The sequence below is a fragment of the Helicoverpa zea genome, chromosome 31 (assembly GCF_022581195.2).
Source record: "Helicoverpa zea isolate HzStark_Cry1AcR chromosome 31, ilHelZeax1.1, whole genome shotgun sequence".
In the NCBI taxonomy this organism is placed as follows: domain Eukaryota; kingdom Metazoa; phylum Arthropoda; class Insecta; order Lepidoptera; family Noctuidae; genus Helicoverpa; species Helicoverpa zea.
Genome location: NC_061482.1, coordinates 10,152,385 through 10,175,203, shown reverse-complemented (window position 1 = coordinate 10,175,203; position 22,819 = coordinate 10,152,385). Strand labels below are relative to the sequence as shown.

The 22,819-nt window shown below is 39.8% G+C and overlaps 1 protein-coding gene across 3 annotated transcripts in view; it reads left to right on the top strand.

Moving 5' to 3' along the window:
* LOC124644798 (titin) overlaps positions 1-22,819 on the top strand; it is a 105,489-nt gene that overhangs the window by 46,467 nt on the left and 36,203 nt on the right. For 2 of the 3 annotated variants that reach the window (XM_047184369.1, XM_047184368.1), the window contains 10 exons: positions 258-307; positions 528-613; positions 963-1,183; positions 1,578-1,652; positions 2,192-2,296; positions 2,705-3,729; positions 3,834-3,894; positions 4,256-4,282; positions 5,594-11,692; positions 13,035-19,472. In XM_047184369.1, coding sequence (XP_047040325.1) covers positions 258-307; positions 528-613; positions 963-1,183; positions 1,578-1,652; positions 2,192-2,296; positions 2,705-3,729; positions 3,834-3,894; positions 4,256-4,282; positions 5,594-11,692; positions 13,035-19,472 — 14,187 coding nt within the window. The remainder of the gene's footprint in view (positions 1-257; positions 308-527; positions 614-962; positions 1,184-1,577; positions 1,653-2,191; positions 2,297-2,704; positions 3,730-3,833; positions 3,895-4,255; positions 4,283-5,593; positions 11,693-13,034; positions 19,473-22,819) is intronic. The other variant, XM_047184370.1, reaches the window with a different exon arrangement.

The following is a 22,819-nucleotide window of genomic DNA, read 5'->3' as shown; positions in this document are numbered from 1 at the left end:
AAGGATAGAATCAAATCGCTTGTGTTATGAGAGCTTCGTGAATGTTAACTGCGTCGCATCCAGTTATTGATAATGTGGGTGTATAATTCCTTTTGTTTTAAAATAATTGAGGACAGTTCAGCAACGCGACCATAAACAGAATCCCTTAACACATTAACGGCCACAGTATGACTCGTGAATATTGCACAGGAATTATGCACTTGTGAGTGATAGCATCGACCGATTGACATGTTTTTTAATGGTTACTTTTTTTCTAGCATATGAATATGTACCCAGTGCTTCAGAGGAGGATATACTGAGCGATGAGGTAACTAACTTTTACAGCCTTACTACAAAAACTTAAACTCCGTTGCACACTTGTTTAAAAAAGTGTGGCTGCAAAACGGAACTTATTTCAACGTCATAAATTGGCCTTATTTTAGACAAGTGTTCAACATCGTTTAAAAGTTTTTGTGGTACGACGGTTAATACTTTTTGTAATACCTACATCTACTAAAGTACTGAAGTGTTTGCACAATAATTTACAGAAAACGAGTGACATTGAGGAATTCGCTCCACGTATTGTTAAAGCCTTACCAACGGTTGTAACTACTACAGAAGGAGAATTAACCAGGTGCTGAATTTGGTTTTACTATCATTTATCTACTAGCAATAGTATCCCTACTTTATTTATCTTATAACCATGTGAAATAATAATAAAAATAAGTCAAATATTTTTATCTTAAATGAAAAATAACTTGAAAATATCTCAAAGAATAAGTAGAGGTATTTCTTTAATAAGCCTCGTAGGAAGGATCAAATTAGTTGCACTTTGCAAAAAAAATTGCCGTCGATACACTCCATGATTACAATATAGAGAAAATTAATATTTTAATAACTTGAAACGCTTTCATAATATTCCATTAAATTATATTTGTAGTTAATAATAGTTTTCGTATTTTTCCAATCACCTTTTTGTTTAGATTCGAGGCAAAGGCTATAGGCATTCCCAAACCAGAAATTAGATGGCGCAAACAAGGCGTAGAGATTGTCCAGTCCCAAGAATATCAAATAGAGGAAATGGAAGACGGTACTTCAATACTGATAATACCCGAGGTGTATCAAGACGACACTGGGGAAATCGTATTTGAAGCATTCAATCCATTAGGAGTAACTTCAACTATTGCAGCACTTTCTGTTGAAAGTAAGTACATTTACTTGTCGTCGACAGCAAAAATAAAATACATACTTGTATGTTCTAATACTTTTTATGCTTTCAGTTGCAGTACCTGTCAGCAGCTAGTTTATATTTTCGTAATAGTTTATTTTTATGCCTTCTCCTACATTCCCTTCCTCTCGACCCAAACTTACATCAAACAATACTGTTCACACTGAACACATTGTAAAAAAAAATTCTATCCGTGCAATACTGGGCACCAAAATCAATTCGGTAATATAACTGTGAGATGGCGCATACGCTACACGGGATCCGGGACTACCTTATGATTCACGGATTCATATTAGTGGTTTAAATAAAAAACACAATTGTTATCGAACTCACCTTTCAATTGAAAACTTATATTTATGTTATATTATAGGTATAATTGGAACCAAAGAATATCGAAAACCAGAATGGGTTACTCACATGGAGGAACTACAGGCCGCCTTGAAAGGTAAGATTTTATGAATATCACAACAAGTCGCCAAATCATGTTTAGCCAGGCCTTGAACAAAATATATCAGTGGTCAATTGTTGAGTTGGTTGCCAGGGCAATTTTTATTTATTTTTTAATAAAGTTAAGAAGCATAATTCAAAAGACGAGTCCATATTATAGCTAAAACTAGGAAAATACGTACATCACTCTGCTTTCTATGGAATGCGGTAGCAGTAATACGGATTTTGTAACAGTGCCTAGCACGGAACGATGGAATATCAATATCGCATTAAATTCTGCGCGGTTTTGATATGCCCAGTAAGATCACGCGGTCGGGCGATGTATGAGTATTAAAATCCGCTAATTCGGTATGACCGGTGGTGCACGGCAGCGGTGTATTTTCATCTCTTAATAGTAAATAAGTCGTGTATGTTTCTTAAAGAGTCCGACCGGAAGCCGACCCCAAAATGATTGGGAAATGGCTCGGAGGATGATGATGATGTTTCTTAAAGAGTCTTAAGTAAGAATTGAGATAATTAATTTGTTTTTAATTACAGCAACCCAGTCAGTACCCACGTTTGTGAAAGATGTTCTAGGAGAACGAGTGGATGAAGGTGAAACCGTTACTTTCGAAGCCGTGTACAGTGGAAATCCGACGCCAGGTAAAACTCAACCCTTTTGCTACGGTCAAATTTTAAATGTAGAAGTTTCAAAGAGACTTCTTAAGTTAAAAGAAGCTTTTGAGTACAAAACTTTTGAGCAAAACTAAGTATAACGTAAATCCCAAGTAATATTATAAATGTGAAAGTAACTGTCTGTCTATCTGTCTTTTCTTCACGCCTAAACTACAGAACCTATTTGTGTGAAATTTGGTACAGACATAGGTTGGAACTTGAGAAAGGACATAGGATAGTTTTTATTGCTAAAAAATATAAAAATAAAATTTATTCCGGACATATATCGCCATCCAAAAATCTGCCGGAAGTCACTATTTCACGCGAACAAAGTCGCAAGCAAAAGCTAGTTAATTATATTCGTTGAAAACTAATGGCTAAGCGACTTCTTTTCAGAAATAATTTGGTACAAAGACGACAAAGTTATAAGGACGGACGAACGTTTTACAATTGAAAACAAAGATAATCGTACAACATGCACTGTGAAAAAGTGTGTTAAAGCATTAGAAGGAACATACATGTGCAAAGCAGTCAGTGACATAGGCATGGCTATTACTAAAGCAAAATTGCAAGTGTATGATAGCACAGATAAGGCTAAAAAAGCCAAACATCTTAAAATAAAAGACAGATTAGAAAAAGTTGCAAAACGCGAAGAACAGATTGTTCAGGAGGAAACTGCTAAGGTTGTTTCTGAAGATGTTAAAGACTCTGCAGTTGTAATAGAAGAAGTGCAAACAACTGAAAAACCGAAACCTGTTAAGAAAATAGACAAACAAAAAGCAAAGAAAGTTGTCACTGAAGCTGACTATGTTGAAACTGTAGATGTTGCCACTTACAAGAAGGCCGATAAAAAAGAAAAGTTAGAACCCAGCAAAGAAAAAGCAGAGCCGATTATTACTCCACATGATTATTTAGTATCATCGCAACCAGACAAGGAGGAAATGGTTCAGCCGTTCGAAGAGACATTTGAAACTCAAAAAGGCATAATAAGAATGGTTGAAGGTGATTCCCGGGTAGTAGCAGAAATAAATGAGCTGTTAGAAGTCATAAATGCCAAAGAGTTCGGCCCTGGTGAATCTCCACTAAGAGAATTAGCCAAAATAGGATTCATGATGAGGAACGGCCTCACAATAGAACAAATCGAAAGTCTGTACGATTCTCAATATTTCCCAGCGTTACGAGTTCCGCAATCCCAGTCGGCTTTAGTTCGTTTGGTAGAGCGACAAGGTCACGGAGCACTTATTACAGAAGTACTTACGGAAGAAACTACGCAGGACGAAGATGTAATAGCTGCTAAAGTTGGATTCCGTGCTTTCTTGAAAATGGTGGAACTGAAGCATTCTTCGGTTGAAGAAGTAATTGCGCATTTCTATCCAGAAGATTTTAAACCACGGTCCTGGGAACAAAAAGAGGCACATGAGGTATGCATCCTGTATACTGATATCGTTTTGCAAAAAAAGATATCGATTTCTAAGTGAAAGGATATGTTTGGCATAGCGTAATGAGTTCTGTTCCTATTTTACAGGTAATAGTCGAGTCGGCAGCTGAACAAACGGCGGAAGTACATACTACTACGGTTATAAAAGGTATTATCATAGTATTTTAGAAATAAAATTAGGCACGGCACGCACACTGCAGACTATTTAGTTGACCCTAGGTAGGAAAAACATTTTTTTTTGAAAATCGTGAATTTAATCAAAGTTTTTAGTTGGTCTTATACCGACCAAAAACCTAATCGTTCGTACTTCCATTCATCTTGAGCAAAAATCAACTATCGGCTGACTAAATCTTTATAGTGTGCGCGCGCTCTTGGGTTATTTCCTTGACTGTCTTTTCGTAACCAAGACGCTTTGATGATTAAAGAAAGCAGTTTGGTTTACTGAAAGTGGTTTCAGCAAATTGTAATTAGTTAAACAAAAGTTGCTAATCAAAAATTATTTGTTTTAGATACTACCAAACTGTCGGAAGTTCAAGGTAAGTTTTCCCTAGAAACTCATTTTATAAGTGTTTTAAATAAATGCTTCAGATGACATGATACCGTGGATGGAATGAATTGCAGACGCTTTATTCTTACTATCAAATATTAAAAATATTAATCACTCGCTTATTTTGTTACTTATCTGGTTTCATTTTTTCATAGAACTATTTAAAGTGAATGGTTTAGGTTCTATTTTGAATTTTATTTTCTTCGTGCGTGCTGTAGGTATTATTTTTACAGTGAATGTTTCACCATTGGATATTAAAAAAATATGACTTAGAGATTGTAGACTTGACCCGATGCTCACCACGATTTTATTTAAAGAAAATCATGATTCCATTGAAAGTTTTGAGTCGGTCTGAGACCGGCTAAATGCCTGATCTTTGTACAAAAAATGCTCACATTCAATAATGAAATAATTGAGCTGGTGAGTGAGCGGAGCTGTCAATTATATTAATTTGACGTTTAACTGTAGGTAGACGATGAAGGATTTTTTAGAATGTAGAGCTGATGATGATGATTATATGCCGCAGAGTTTCTTTGTTTGTTTATCACTCTTAACTCAGAAATCGGTACGATTTGAAAAATTATTTTGGTGTTATATAATTAATTTATCGAAGAAGGCTACATAAACAATTTTTTTTATCCAGCTGTGCAAAGTAGATCAGGGACGCGGTTGAAGCCGTAATAATTTATTGTAGTAAATATACTACTCACAAGCATTTAGAGCAAGACCCATGCAGTCGCTGCACGTGTCGTTGGCAGTTGGAAGTCACCAGTTCGCTTCCAAAACGTACCTTAAATAATAATGTTATATGACGTTATCGCGTTGACCGATCATCATTCATTATTAATATACATTTTTTTTCTTTAAACTTGTTTAACTATATTATTTACTATTAATTAATTTACTATTTACTAAGCTGTCAAAGTTTGCGCACTGGTTAAAAAATATTTTAGCACCTATAACATGTTATACCTATAATGCGGAATGTTTGAGATAAATTCACCGTCCATAAATAAATTATGGAAGTCTGCACTAACCATTTTAAAACCATTATCATAATCTGCTTTTTGCTTTTAAAACCAGCTTAAAACGTGTGTTATTTTATTCTATACAGCATTTAAATACTGCATATGGCTTCAAGAATGTGCTTCATGTGTGTACTTTATGTGAGTCAAAGAAAATGTAAAGTAAGTACCTACATTTACATTTCTATTATCTTGTCTTGATGTCAAAAACTGAAAATAAAAGACATGTTTATTTATATATTTTTCACTTCAAACACGATACTATACTTCCACAGATATCAAAGAAAAAGAACAAGTCAAACGCAAAAAACACACTAAACAGAAAATATCTTTAGAAGAACAGCAAATAGAAGACCAGTGTACAGAAGAACAATTAATTACCATTAAAACACACCAACCCAAAGAAAAACAAGAACATTACATTGAAGACGAAACTGGTATTCTTGAAAAAGATGAAATACCTTATCTCACAACAATTGCAACTGACATTTCTGACAATAAGGTAGAGATAGTTCCCGCAAGTCAGGTGACACATATACTATCTGACAAGACATCAACAGATGCTACTGCCAATTTGAAATTAGATACTAACTATTCTTTGATCGCTGATGTACAAGAAGTTCATGAAAAGGAAGCGCATCTGCAAATAAAAGAAAATAATAAACTTGCAATAAAACCATCAATAAACGAAATTGAACCTCTAGTTGTAACAGAAGTTGAAGTAAGTGGTTCTATAGATGATTACCAAACAAATAAAAGCGCTTCTGAAAATATTGCAAACAAGGGCATTGTCCCAGCAGAATCTTTTGTGACAACTGAAATTCATGCAAATGTCACAACCACAGATTTAGAAAAAGATGAAAAACACGCGGAAAAAGCTAAAACTACTATGATTTTAAAAGATGCTCTAAACATAACAGAAGAAATTATTTCTGTTAAGGAATCTCCTCTACAAGAGTCACCTACCAAAAAATCCAATGCATCTATTGCATTCTCACCATTAGTAGGATTAAATGTTCTTGAAATTAATGAAGAAATGAAAGAAACTGACGTAGTTAACGTAAACACAGAAAAAGCAGCTACATCCAAGCTTAATTTCAACTTGTTAGAGTCGTTACAAGTTGGTGAAGTTTTTGTTGAAGACAAGTCAGGAAAATACTATCCTGAGCTGATTGTACCCACGGAAATGGCACGTAAGGACGTTCTCGTTTCGAATCAAATAGTAACAGAAGTCCACAATGTTCAAGAACGAGAAGGAGTCCTATCAGCGCTTAAAATGCCTCCAGCACAAGAAGCAAATGTAGATATTGCAGCAAAAGATAGTTTGGTTATTTCCATCGGAGAATTGCATGAAAAGGAAGGAGAATTTCCGGTGAAAGAAATGCCAGCACAAGTTTCTGTAAATAAAGACATAATGTTGCATACAGGTCTAGATAATATAATTACTACATCTCACATCAAGGAATCAGAATTTGTGGCAGACACAGTATCCCATAAAAAGGCCACAGTTGGTATTAATGAACTTCAACATTCTTTTAATGTAGAAACTAGTGTACACGATTCTGAGACTTCGATGGAAGAAACACGATCAGTAATTGGTTTTCATGCTGACATTGCAATATCGGTCTTAGACAAAAATGATGTACATGAAGTGAATGTACATGAAAGTGAAAAAGATCTTGTACTGAAGGAAGACAAAGTTACAGCTAAAGCAGATTTTGATTATAAAGCATTTGAGCCCCTAATTACATCAGAAACAATGCAAATGACAACTACCGATAATATTAAAGTTTCTGATAAGCCAATGGAAGATGCTGCAGTAGAATCCGTAATAACTAATCAAGCTAAAACCGTTTCTTATCCTTTTATACACGATAGTGAATCTACAGAAGAATATAGGTCTAGAAAACCCGAATCAGTAGCTTCTTCACTTATTCCTAATATACCCCTAACTATATCAGAAACTGAATTATCGGAATGCGAAAATAAACTAACACTCAATAAATTACCCGAGGTGGTGCATGCACAATCAGGATCTAGCCATCCTCTAAAGACCCCCCAATTAGAAGAAATAAACACAGCCGATCAAATTGACTTCATTACCAAACAACCAAACTTGTCTGAAATTGCATCAGAATCAAGGGACTTACAGAAAGAAATAACAGTCCTTCAAACAAATGTTCAGGAACAGCTTTCACAGCTTGAAGAAAATAAGATAGCTCAGAGTGCAGCTCAAGCTGTTTTTATCGGTAAAGAAAGTTTAAATGTCACGGAAGTAGTTGTTAGTTCCACTGAACAAAATCTTGTCACTGATAAACCAAAACCAACATCAACTGCTAAAGTTGATATAGACTCTGATCGCAAAATTGCTGTTGTTATGGAGGTTAACTCACGGGACACACTAGCTAGTCTCGATACACAGACTTCAAATTACGAAGAAGCCCAAATGGTCTCTAGTAATTTGATTTCAGTGCAAGTATCGCAGAATGAAACCTTAGACAGTCAATCAATTCTACAAGAAGATATCAAGCCCGATTTCAAATTCTTAAACCCGGAGTTAATTCCAGCTGAAGGCATTTTGAATGTAACGGAAACGATGCAACACGAGAAGGAAAGTGAATATAATACAATTTCCGAACCACAATCATTTACAGCATCAACTGATATTTCTGGACGACCAGTTGCTGTGCTGTCAGAGGTTACAGTAGATTCAAGCGTAGGTTATTCGGATGACATTGTTAAAGATGTCCCTAAGCAGGCTAGTGTCCAAAATATAGCGCATAAAGAATTAATCGTGAGTACGACCAATTACAATGAAAAAGAAAATGTCCTGGATACTATGGTCAAGCCAAATTCATTTTTAGCCTCATTAAATGTTGACTCCAATCAAGCTATTTTGGTTGAAGAAAGTAGATCCGAACTGGCACCGGAAGTTCTAGAAGACATAAATAAATTATCGTTTGCCACTGCCAGACAAGGAGCGACATTAACAGAAGCTATATCTCAACAAGAGATTATTGTTCACTCCTCAGAAGACAAGTTAATCAATAAAGAAGTGGACAGCTCCACAAAACCCATAATATCTCTTACAACATTACAAGCACCACAATATGACGAAAACTTAGCCATTGAACAAGAAAATATACTACCATTATCGAAAGTACCTGAAAATCAACAAGCAGAACTTTCTATAATATGCCAAAGGAGCTTACAAACTTCGGAAGTACTTTCACATGCGGATAATATAGAAGAAACTTCAAAACCGAAAACAGACTACAAAACAGCATCGTCTAAAATTGACGAAGTTTATGGGAAAACTGCTCATACTGAAGAAGTTATTACCAGTGAGATGGTCAAAGAATTTAAGGATGAGAAAATAACATTACAAAATACCAGTGCAACGCCTATTTTCAAAAATACATTTGAGCAAACTGAAATAATTTTAGGTGAAAAAGAATCACTGATACATGAGCAACCATTAACTCAATCTTCTATTAGTGGAGCAATCACCGAATCTGAAGCCATAATTACTAGCTACACTGAAACTGTCGACAGAGAAAAAGACTTTGATGTTCAACAGCTGCAACCAAAGCAAGACGCATCGGTTGGGTTCGTTCCGTATAGTAGTTCAATTGATACAGAAGTTGTACCATCTAGTATGGTCGAAAAGTTTGAAGATATCTCTGTAAAAACTTCAAAAGCCTCAATGACTCGTGATAAATTACAAAAACACATACAGAGCACAGAAATATTGATAGGTGAGAAGGAGACTGAATTCATAGACACTAAAACAGATTCATTTAAAGCAACAACAAATATAATCGAAACGACAGCCAAAGAAATCACTGAAATACAAGCAGTGGAAAAGGAAAATGTATTGAACCGAATGCAAGAACCATTCTCAACAACCGCTCTTTCGTCAATTAGTGAAAAACAATCTATACTAAGCACAGAAGTACATGTTAGTCAAGACGTTGAGGATCTAAGTACGCCTAAAACAATACATACAAGTGCAACCACTACTCACGGAGTACAGGAGGCCGTCGAAAAACTGGAACCATTTATATGTGAAGTAGAAGATACGTATGAAAAAGACCTTCTTACAGTTCGAAAATCGACGGGTACAATAGAGGAGCAAAGATCTTTGGACATTACAGAAACAATTGTTACAGAAAAAGAAAACACATTAGAGTCATTGGAACCAGTCAAAGGTGAAACAGTAAACTTAAGTTATCAACCGAAGCAACATGTTAACATAACTCAAATAACATCTTCTGAAAAAGAAGAAGACTTGCTTACAAAAGGATTAATACCGGAAGGAAGACAGATAAAACCTACTGTTGATGTACCATTGCATTCAAGTTTAGGAATAAATGAATGTATTGTGAATGAAAAAGAGGTAATGTTGCAGTCACAAAGTGAAATGAAATCACAACAAATAGGATTTACTATAGAGTCGACAGATAGCTTGAGCATATCCGAAAATGTTTTAGCAGAAAAAGAAGAGGCTTTAGCAGAAACTCGTATTCCAAAAGGTATCACAAACGAAATTAGTTTAACAACACATAAACACTTTAATACAGAATTGTTACAACCTTCCGAAATTGAGGAGGAAATGGATTTGGTGGATAACAGACGACCAGAAACTGGTGACCTAACTATAGAAGCAGTAAAACCTCTTGTTATTCAAGAGATAAACTACGAAGAACAACCTACAGAAATAAAAACTTTGGAAAAGCTCAAGGAACTCGTTCCTGACGTTAATTTGGAAGTTGGTCAACATATTACTGTAACGGAAGTAGAAATAACAGAAAAAGAACATGACATTGATACTAAGGAAACTCTTTCCCTAAAACAGGTTGAAGAAAATTACACTACTAATTTACCTCTTCAAATAGAACAAATTACTTTAAAAGAATCGGAAGCAATTTTAAAAACAGACAAAGCGGTACAGCCTGAAGTACCGGGCATTATTATTGAACCTAAACAACACATTACTATAACGGACACGATAGGAGAAGAGAAGGAGCAAGAATTGCTGAAGGATGTAGCTCCATTAAGCGTGAAACAAAAAGTAGGTATAAAAGCTAATGAGCACATTACAACAATACAAACTGTACCAATAGAGAAATTTGAAATTTTGGAAGACACACCTTCTAAAGATGAGAATGCTTTGACAAAACAAGTTGCTTACAACGAACTTATAAATATTCAACCTCATTTAGTAGAAAGTGTCAAAACCACAGATGTGAACTATGAACCTACTGAAGGTACAATCCGATATGAGCTCGAGTTACACAAGAGCTACATTACATCTGAAAATGTAGTGCAAGAAATATCAAATGAAATGCTAAGTCGTGACGATAGCTATAAAACTGCTGAAAAAGCGATCACTGAAATGAAATCTATTCAGCAAACTGAAATAATTGCAGGGGAAAAACCTATAACTTTTGATAACGTAGATGAGCAAAAGCCGGAAAGAGCGGATAAAAGTCATATAACTCATCAAGAAGTATCAAATATCAAACCCCATGTAGTAGAAAACCTTGAAGACATGCCAAGTTTCTTACAACCAGACATGAATACTGCATCTTTGGACGTGGAAGCTCATAAATCCTATGTTGTTTCGGAAAATGTAGCTCAGGAGTATTCAAAAGATATGAAAATAAGTAAAGAACCAGCTAAAGAAGTAACAGAACAATTATTAGAAATGAAGCCCATTGAACAAATGGAGGTAGTTGCTGGAGAAAATATTACTTTGATGAGAACTTCAGAACGTGAAGAGATTAACGTACACGGGAAACATATTGAAATGCAACCTATAAGTCAAAGTTCTGTAGTAGTACATGAGAGTGAAATTAATACAAACTTTGAACAACTTGCGCCTAAGGAAAAAGCATCGATAGCTTTGAATACCACAGAAAGTATAACCGTTGATGAAATTACACAAGAAGATTCACAAGACACTTTCAAAACAGACAAAATAAAAACTGCTAAAGCTGAAAAATCTATTACTTTGTTAACACACGTTCAATGCACTGAAAACGTTGCAGAAACTCAAGTCAAAGAATTAATTACACCAACAACACAGACTGAAACTACAAAATTAACATCAACTAGTGTAACACCATTAATAATTACAGACAGTGAAAGTCTTCAACATGAAACCGAATTGCATATACCAGAAATAATATCTCAAAAAATAAGTAAAAGTTTTACAGTCGCCAATGAAGTAGAAGTTTCTACAGAATTCGTAGCTGAACAAGCAGTACCGTACTCTGAAAAGAAGCCGAAATTGTTAGAGGGCAAAATCACCACAACTGACGAGGATCGTCATGATATATTGATAACTAAACAAGAGGCTGAAACTCACGGTAAGTTAACATTAATAAATAAAAAATAGAACGGTCCCCTAACTACGATTGTCTGACTGTTAAATTATTCATTGAGATTTACGATTGTAGTTCATGATAGCGGGTTTATTGTTCCCCCCATCCACTGGATTTGAAAGGCTATAATACCAGATGTTGCCTCGTTGGTCTAGCTGTCGCATGCGCAGCTGCTGAGCACGAGGTCGAGCTTGGGTTCGATTCCTGGGTCTTGCCGAAGTCGCTTTGTGGGTTTTGGAAACTTTCACAAAGCAGCCCGGAGCCTGGAAGTTGGTGATTGATACACCCGTGCATCGGAGAGCACGTTAATGTCGATCCTGCGCCTGATCTCTCTCCGGTCGTATCGGATTGCCGTTCCATCGGGTTATGAGAGGGAAGGAATAGTGAGTGCACTTGTGTCTGCGCAAATGCACTATAGTATTGTGCGCTGTAGAACAGCTGCCGTAGCCGATAATCGGCAAGGAGGACATCATAACTATTTTCAAAACACTTGCTTGGAAACTGTTAGCTACTAATAGATGTGCGACGTGCATTTATTGAATATGATTTTGATTCACTCCAGGAGTGAAAACGCATATTTTTGTTATTCTGTTGTGTTTTTTGATCTAAAAAAACCTGTTTTGCATCTTTGTTTCAATTCAATCAGTGCTGCCGTCTCAGATTGTAGGATTGTATTTCAAGTTTCTCTTATAGACTTTAAATTAAATAATGGTGCATTGAAGCACAACACCGTGACGTTCGGTGACGTGGCAGCATTTAACTTGACACCTGATATAATAACCATAAATGCGAAAATACTGAAACGATTTTAATGGTATCGCGTATCTACAGGGCCAGACAATTGACATAGATTATTGGACTCTGGTGAAACGGCTTATTAGTAGCTTAGTTATTTTTTACTTTATAGTAACAAATATGTATTTGACATAAGAAGAGCTTATGGTTATAATTTTATTTAAAATATTTGGTTATTCTTAAAATCCTAATAATTTGATATGCAACTGGAAAATAAGATAATGAAAACCTTGATATCAGGATGTTTCACAGAAAAAATGTCGTTTACTTACCAATTCTCACAAGTTTTTCTAGATACTAAGTAAACAATACTCTACCAACTATTACCAACTTCGACACTTGTGGATGACATAACAACTTGATAACACAACAAAATATCAATACACACTGCATAACTTTCCTAAACTAATTACTAACCTTTTGCAAAATGAATCATTACTGCAATAAAATTATGGATTTTGTTGAAAAAAAAACAAAATTGAACTCTCTGAAACAATTCGATGATTCCCTGTAACAAATATAAAATTTTCAGAAGTAACTCAGACGTCATCAAAGTCATCTGATGTAGAAGAAAGTGAAGAGATAGTTACGAAATTCGTTCAAGCTCCGGGTAATTCAGAACCCATACAAATTAAAACAAAGCGAACCATAATACGAAAAAAGAAGAGATCAAGACAAGACGAATCTGATCAAGGAGATATAGTGATTGAAGAAACTATAGAAGACGAGGATACAAAGAAGCCAAAGATAGAGGCTGTTCACGATTTAAATATTGAAGAATATGAAGGGGATGAAGTATCTGAAACTGATACTAACGAGAAAAGTACTATTGAAATGCCTGATGAATTTTTACACATACCAAAAATGCAGGCCCAGGTGCAGATTGAAGAGATAAGTGATGAAGAAAAATCTCCTGTAATATTAGAACTGGTCGAAGAGTCTGACAAGGAACCAACTGATTTGACAAAAAAACAACGTAAAAAGAAAAAAATTAAAACGACAACCGTGCGTAAAACGTCAATATGTTCTGATGAGAAAAAATCTGTTACAGTGAGTACCGATGACATAATCAACGATTTCGTAGAGCCTCTCCATGTGACGACTACACAAGAAACCGCCATAGAAGTCGAAGAGCTACCTGAAATGGTAACAATCACACAAGTAAAACCAGAGACTGATGATATTAAAACAATTGAGGTAAAGAAACAAATAAAAAAGAAGAAACATGGGTCCAAACAGGAAGTCACAGTAAACAAAACAATCGACAAACAAGATGAAAAGATTGAGCCTGTTGAGGTGGTCGAACTACCTGAAGAGACTACTGTTGAAGAATTTACAACAACGGACGGTAAGCATAAACAAAAGAAAATACATAAAAGAATTATCAAAAAGAAGGTAGGTCCGAAGGTTGAAACAACAGAAATTACTACCGAACAGACAGACGACACACAACCTATTGTCACAGTACACAAAACAGAGGAAATCGTTGATGACACTACCACACCACTCGCTGACTTACACAAACCTGACAAGGCTAAGGTGGTAGAAGAGACACCCGAAACTGTTCTGGTAACTCAGGTGCGAACGGAATCAGGCGATGTCAAATCCATCAAAACGACAAGACGAGTCATCAAGAAGAAACATGGACCCAAGCAAGAGGTCACGGAGATCACTACCATTGAAAAGGATAATGAGGCTCCGATTACCACCGTGACTGTCACAGAGGAAAAGTCTCCAGAAGAGGAACACATTGAGCCGGTTGAGGTTGTCGAACTACCAGAGGAGACTACCGTCGAAGAAACAACTGCTCCTGATGGTAAGCCCAAACAAAAGAAAATCCACAGACGAATAATAAAAAAGAAGGTTGGTCCGAAAATCGAAACAACAGAAATCACTACGGAACAAACAGACGACACGCAACCCATTGTCACAGTACACAAAACAGAGGAAATCGTTGACGACACTACCACACCACTCGCTGACTTACACAAACCCAACAAGGCTAAGGTGGTAGAAGAGACACCTGAAACTGTTCAGGTAACTCAGGTGCGAACTGAATCAGGCGATGTCAAGTCCGTTAAAACTACAAGACGAGTCATCAAGAAGAAACATGGACCCAAACAAGAGGTCACGGAGATCACTACCATCGAAAAAGATGACGAAGCTCCGATTACCACCGTCATTGTAACAGAAGAAGTGACACCAGAAGAAGAGGAACGCATTGAGCCGGTTGAGGTTGTCGAACTACCCGAGGAGACCACAGTCGAAGTAACGACTGCGCCTGATGGTAAGCCCAAACAAAAGAAAATCCACAGAAGAATTATCAAAAAGAAAGTAGGTCCTAAAGTCGAAACAACAGAAATCACTACCGAACAAACGGACGACACAAAACCCATTGTCACAGTACACAAAACAGAGGAAATCGTTGACGACACTACCATACCACTCGCTGACTTACACAAACCTGACAAGGCTAAGGTGGTAGAAGAGACACCTGAAACTGTTCAGGTAACTCAGGTGCGAACCGAATCAGGCGATGTCAAGTCCGTTAAAACTACAAGACGAGTCATCAAGAAGAAACATGGACCCAAGAAAGAGGTCACGGAGATCACTACCATCGAAAAAGATGACGAAGCTCCGATTACCACGGTGACTGTCACAGAAGAAGTGACACCAGAAGAAGTGGAACGCATTGAGCCGGTTGAGGTTGTCGAACTACCCGAAGAGACTACGGTCGAAGAAACGACTGCGCCTGACGGTAAGCCCAAACAAAAGAAAATCACTACACGAATCATCAAAAAGAAGGTAGGTCCGAAGGTCCAAACCACACAGATTACCACTGAACAAACTGACGACAAACAACCCATTGTCACAGTACACAAAACAGAGGAAATCGTTGACGACACTACCACACCACTGGCTGACTTACACAAACCAGACAAGGCTAAGGTAGTAGAAGAGACACCCGAAACTGTTCAGGTAACTCAGGTGCGAACGGAATCAGGCGATGTCAAATCCATCAAAACGACAAGGCGAGTCATCAAGAAGAAACATGGACCCAAGCAAGAGGTCACGGAGATCACTACCATCGAAAAAGATGACGAAGCTCCAATCACCACCGTGAATGTCACAGAGGAAAAGACTACAGAAGAGGAACACATTGAGCCGGTTGAGGTTGTCGAACTACCAGAGGAGACTACCGTCGAAGAAACGACTGCGCCTGACGGTAAGCCCAAACAAAAGAAAATCCACAGACGAATAATAAAAAAGAAGGTTGGTCCGAAAATCGAAACAACAGAAATCACTACGGAACAAACAGACGACACGAAACCCATTGTCACAGTACACAAAACAGAGGAAATCGTTGACGACACTACCACACCACTCGCTGACTTACACAAACCCGACAAGGCTATGGTAGTAGAAGAGACACCTGAAACTGTTCAGGTAACTCAGGTGCGAACCGAATCAGGCGATGTCAAGTCCATCAAAACGACAAGACGAGTCATCAAAAAGAAACATGGACCCAAGCAAGTGGTCACGGAGATCACTACCATAGAAAAAGATAACGAAGCTCCAATCACCACCGTGACTGTCACAGAGGAACAGACTCCAGAAGAGGAACGCATTGAGCCGGTTGAGATCGTCGAACTACCCGAGGAGATCACAGTCGAAGAAACGACTGCACCTGATGGTAAGCCCAAACAAAAGAAAATCCACAGAAGAGTTATCAAAAAGAAAGTAGGTCCGAAGGTCGAAACAACAGAAATCACTACCGAACAAACAGACGACACACAACCCATTGTCACAGTACACAAAACAGAGGAAATCGTTGACGACACTACCACACCACTGGCTGACTTACACAAACCCGACAAGGCTAAGGTAGTAGAAGAGACACCTGAAACTGTTCAGGTAACTCAGGTGCGAACCGAATCAGGCGATGTCAAGTCCATCAAAACGACAAGACGAGTCATCAAGAAGAAACATGGACCCAAGCAAGAGGTCACGGAGATCACTACCATCGAAAAAGATGACGAAGCTCCAATCACCACCGTGACTGTCACAGAGGAACAGACTCCAGAAGAGGAACGCATTGAGCCGGTTGAGATCGTCGAACTACCCGAGGAGATCACAGTCGAAGAAACGACTGCACCTGATGGTAAGCCCAAACAAAAGAAAATCCACAGAAGAGTTATCAAAAAGAAAGTAGGTCCTAAGGTCGAAACAACAGAAATCACTACCGAACAAACAGACGACACACAACCCATTGTCACAGTACACAAAACAGAGGAAATTGTTGACGACACTACCACACCACTCGCTGACTTACACAAACCTGAAAAGGCTAAGGTAGTAGAAGAGACACCTGAAACTGTTCAGGTAACTCAGGTGCGAACGGAATCAGGCGATGTCAAGTCCATCAAAACGACAAGGCGAGTCATCAAGAAGAAACATGGAACCAAGCAAGAGGTCACGGAGATCACTACCATCGAAAAAGATGACGAAGCTCCAATCACCACTGTGACTGTCACAGAGGAAAAGACTCCAGAAGAGGAACGCATTGAGCCGGTTGAGGTCGTCGAACTACCCGAAGAGACTACGGTCGAAGAAACGACTGCGCCTGACGGTAAGCCCAAACAAAAGAAAATCCACAGAAGAGTTATCAAAAAGAAAGTAGGTCCTAAGGTCGAAACAACAGAAATCACTACCGAACAAACAGACGACACACAACCCATTGTCACAGTACACAAAACAGAGGAAATCGTTGACGACACTACCACACCACTGGCTGACTTACACAAACCAGACAAGGCTAAGGTAGTAGAAGAGACACCTGAAACTGTTCAGGTAACTCAGGTGCGAACGGAATCAGGCGATTTCAAGTCCATCAAAACGACAAGACGAGTCATCAAGAAGAAACATGGACCCAAGCAAGAGGTCACGGAGATCACTACCATCGAAAAAGATGACGAAGCCCCAATCACCACTGTGACTGTCACAGAGGAAAAGACTCCAGAAGAGGAACGCATTGAGCCAGTTGAGGTCGTCGAACTACCCGAAGAGACTACGGTCGAAGAAACGACTGCGCCTGACGGTAAGCCCAAACAAAAGAAAATCCACAGAAGAGTTATCAAAAAGAAAGTAGGTCCTAAGGTCGAAACAACAGAAATCACTACCGAACAAACAGACGACACACAACCCATTGTCACAGTACACAAAACAGAGGAAATCGTAGACGACACTACCACACCACTCGCTGACTTACACAAACCTGACAAGGCTAAGGTGGTAGAAGAGACACCCGAAACTGTTCAGGTAACTCAGGTGCGAACCGAATCAGGCGATGTCAAATCCATCAAAACGACAAGGCGAGTCATCAAGAAGAAACATGGACCCAAGCAAGAGGTCACGGAGATCACTACCATCGAAAAAGATGACGAAGCTCCAATCACCACCGTGACTGTCACAGAGGAACAGACTCCAGAAGAGGAACGCATTGAGCCGGTTGAGATCGTCGAACTACCCGAGGAGATCACAGTCGAAGAAACGACTGCACCTGATGGTAAGCCCAAACAAAAGAAAATCCACAGAAGAGTTATCAAAAAGAAAGTAGGTCCTAAGGTCGAAACAACAGAAATCACTACCGAACAAACAGACGACACACAACCCATTGTCACAGTACACAAAACAGAGGAAATCGTTGACGACACTACCACACCACTCGCTGACTTACACAAACCTGACAAGGCTAAGGTAGTAGAAGAGACACCTGAAACTGTTCAGGTAACTCAGGTGCGAACGGAATCAGGCGATGTTAAGTCCATCAAAACGACAAGGCGAGTCATCAAGAAGAAACATGGACCCAAGCAAGAGGTCACGGAGATCACTACCATCGAAAAAGATGACGAAGCTCCAATCACCACTGTGACTGTCACAGAGGAAAAGACTCCAGAAGAGGAACGCATTGAGCCGGTTGAGGTCGTCGAACTACCCGAAGAGACTACGGTCGAAGAAACGACTGCGCCTGACGGTAAGCCCAAACAAAAGAAAATCACTACACGAATCATCAAAAAGAAGGTAGGTCCTAAGGTCGAAACAACAGAAATCACTACCGAACAAACAGACAACAAGCAACCCATTGTCACAGTACACAAAACAGAGGAAATCGTTGACGACACTACCACACTACTCGCTGACTTACACAAACCTGACAAGGCTAAGGTGGTAGAAGAGACACCCGAAACTGTTCAGGTAACTCAGGTGCAAACGGAATCAGGCGATGTCAAATCCATCAAAACGACAAGGCGAGTCATCAAGAAGAAACATGGACCCAAGCAAGAGGTCACAGAGATCACTACCATAGAAAAAGATGACGAAGCTCCAATCACCACCGTGACTGTCACAGAGGAAAAGACTCCAGAAGAGGAACGCATTGAGCCGGTTGAGGTCGTCGAACTACCCGAAGAGACTACGGTCGAAGAAACGACTGCGCCTGACGGTAAGCCCAAACAAAAGAAAATCCACAGAAGAGTTATCAAAAAGAAAGTAGGTCCTATGGTCGAAACAACAGAAATCACTACCGAACAAACAGACGACACACAACCCATCGTCACAGTATACAAAACAGAGGAAATCGTTGACGACACTACCACACCACTCGCTGACTTACACAAACCTGACAAGGCTAAGGTGGTAGAAGAGACACCCGAAACTGTTCAGGTAACTCAGGTGCGAACGGAATCAGGCGATGTCAAATCCATCAAAACGACAAGGCGAGTCATCAAGAAGAAACATGGACCCAAGCAAGAGGTCACGGAGATCACTACCATCGAAAGAGATGACGAAGCTCCAATCACCACCGTGACTGTCACAGAGGAACAGACTCCAGAAGAGGAACGCATTGAGCCGGTTGAGGTCGTCGAACTACCCGAAAAGACTACGGTCGAAGAAACGACTGCGCCTGACGGTAAGCCCAAACAAAAGAAAATCACTACACGCATCATCAAAAAGAAGGTAGGTCCGAAGGTCCAAACCACACAGATTACCACTGAACAAACAGACGACACACAACCCATTGTCACAGTACACAAAACAGAGGAAATCGTAGACGACACTACCATACCACTCGCTGACTTACACAAACCTGACAAGGCTAAGGTGGTAGAAGAGACACCTGAAACTGTTCAGGTAACTCAGGTGCGAACCGAATCAGGCGATGTCAAGTCCGTTAAAACTACAAGACGAATCATCAAGAAGAAACATGGACCCAAGAAAGAGGTCACGGAGATCACTACCATCGAAAAAGATGACGAAGCTCCGATTACCACGGTGACTGTCACAGAAGAAGTGACCCCAGAAGAAGTGGAACGCATTGAGCCGGTTGAGGTTGTCGAACTACCTGAAGAGACTACGGTCGAAGAAACGACTGCGCCTGACGGTAAGCCCAAACAAAAGAAAATCACTACACGAATCATCAAAAAGAAGGTAGGTCCGAAAATCCAAACCACACAGATTACCACTGAACAAACTGACGACAAACAACCCATTGTCACAGTACACAAAACAGAGGAAATCGTTGACGACACTACCACACCACTCGCTGACTTACACAAACCCGACAAGGCTAAGGTAGTAGAAGAGACACCTGAAACTGTCCAGGTAACTCAGGTGCGAACCGAATCAGGCGATGTCAAATCCATCAAAACGACAAGGCGAGTCATCAAGAAGAAACATGGACCCAAGCAAGAGGTCACGGAGATCACTACCATCGAAAAAGATGACGAAGCTCCAATCACAACTGTGACTGTCACAGAGGAAAAAACTCCAGAAGAGGAACGCATTGAGCCGGTTGAGGTCGTCGAACTACCCGAAGAGACTACGGTCGAAGAAACGACTGCGCCTGACGGTAAGCCCAAACAAAAGAAAATCACTACACGAATCATCAAAAAGAAGGTAGGTCCGAAGGTCCAAACCACACAGATTACCACGGAACAAACAGACGACACACAACCCATTGTCACAGTGCACAAAACAGAGGAAATCGTTGACGACACTACCACACCACTGGCTGACTTACACAAACCAGACAAGGCTAAGGTAGTAGAAGAGACACCTGAAACTGTTCAGGTAACTCAGGTGCGAACCGAATCAGGTGATGTCAAGTCCATCAAAACGACAAGACGAGTCATCAAGAAGAAACATGGACCCAAGCAAGAGGTCACGGAGATCACTACCATCGAAAAAGATGACGAAGCTCCAATCACCACCGTGACTGTCACAGAGGAAAAGACTCCAGAAGAGGATCGCGTTGAGCCGGTTGAGGTCGTCGAACTACCCGAAGAGACTACGGTGGAAGAAACGACTGCGCCTGACGGTAAGCCCAAACAAAAGAAAATCACTACACGGATCATCAAAAAGAAGGTAGGTCCGAAGGTCCAAACCACACAGATTACCACTGAACAAACAGATGACACACAACCCATTGTCACAGTACACAAAACAGAGGAAATCGTTGACGACACTACCACACCACTGGCTGACTTACACAAACCAGACAAGGCTAAGATAGTAGAAGAGACACCTGAAACTGTTCAGGTAACTCAGGTGCGAACCGAATCAGGTGATGTCAAGTCCATCAAAACGACAAGACGAGTCATCAAGAAGAAACATGGACCCAAGCAAGAGGTCACGGAGATCACTACCATCGAAAAAGATGACGAAGCTCCAATCACCACCGTGACTGTCACAGAGGAAAAGACTCCAGAAGAGGATCGCGTTGAGCCGGTTGAGGTCGTCGAACTACCCGAAGAGACTACGGTGGAAGAAACGACTGCGCCTGACGGTAAGCCCAAACAAAAGAAAATCACTACACGGATCATCAAAAAGAAGGTAGGTCCGAAGGTCCAAACCACACAGATTACCACTGAACAAACAGATGACACACAACCCATTGTCACAGTACACAAAACAGAGGAAATCGTTGACGACACTACCACACCACTGGCTGACTTACACAAACCAGACAAGGCTAAGGTAGTAGAAGAGACACCCGAAACTGTTCAGGTAACTCAGGTGCGAACCGAATCAGGTGATGTCAAGTCCATCAAAACGACAAGACGAGTCATCAAGAAGAAACATGGACCCAAGCAAGAGGTCACGGAGATCACTACCATCGAAAAAGATGACGAAGCTCCAATCACCACTGTGACTGTCACAGAGGGAAAAATTGCAGAAGAGGAACGCATTGAGCCGGTTGAGGTGGTCGAACTACCCGAAGAGATCACAGTCGAAGAAACGACTGCACCTGATGGTAAGCCCAAACAAAAGAAAATCCACAGAAGAGTTATCAAAAAGAAAGTAGGTCCTAAGGTTGAAACAACAGAAATCACTACCGAACAAACAGACGACACACAACCCATTGTCACAGTACACAAAACAGAGGAAATTGTTGACGACACTACCACACCACTCGCTGACTTACACAAACCTGACAAGGCTAAGGTGGTAGAAGAGACACCCGAAACTGTTCTGGTAACTCAGGTGCGAACGGAATCAGGCGATGTCAAATCCATCAAAACGACAAGACGAGTCATCAAGAAGAAACATGGACCCAAGCAAGAGGTCACGGAGATCACTACCATCGAAAAAGATGACGAAGCTCCAATCACCACCGTGACTGTCACAGAGGAAAAGACTCCAAAAGAGGATCGCGTTGAGCCGGTTGAGGTCGTCGAACTACCCGAAGAGACTACGGTGGAAGAAACGACTGCGCCTGACGGTAAGCCCAAACAAAAGAAAATCACTACACGGATCATCAAAAAGAAGGTAGGTCCGAAGGTCCAAACCACACAGATTACCACTGAACAAACAGATGACACACAACCCATTGTCACAGTACACAAAACAGAGGAAATCGTTGACGACACTACCACACCACTGGCTGACTTACACAAACCAGACAAGGCTAAGGTAGTAGAAGAGACACCTGAAACTGTTCAGGTAACTCAGGTGCGAACCGAATCAGGTGATGTCAAGTCCATCAAAACGACAAGACGAGTCATCAAGAAGAAACATGGACCCAAGCAAGAGGTCACGGAGATCACTACCATCGAAAAAGATGACGAAGCTCCAATCACCACCGTGACTGTCACAGAGGAAAAGACTCCAGAAGAGGATCGCGTTGAGCCGGTTGAGGTCGTCGAACTACCCGAAGAGACTACGGTGGAAGAAACGACTGCGCCTGACGGTAAGCCCAAACAAAAGAAAATCACTACACGGATCATCAAAAAGAAGGTAGGTCCGAAGGTCCAAACC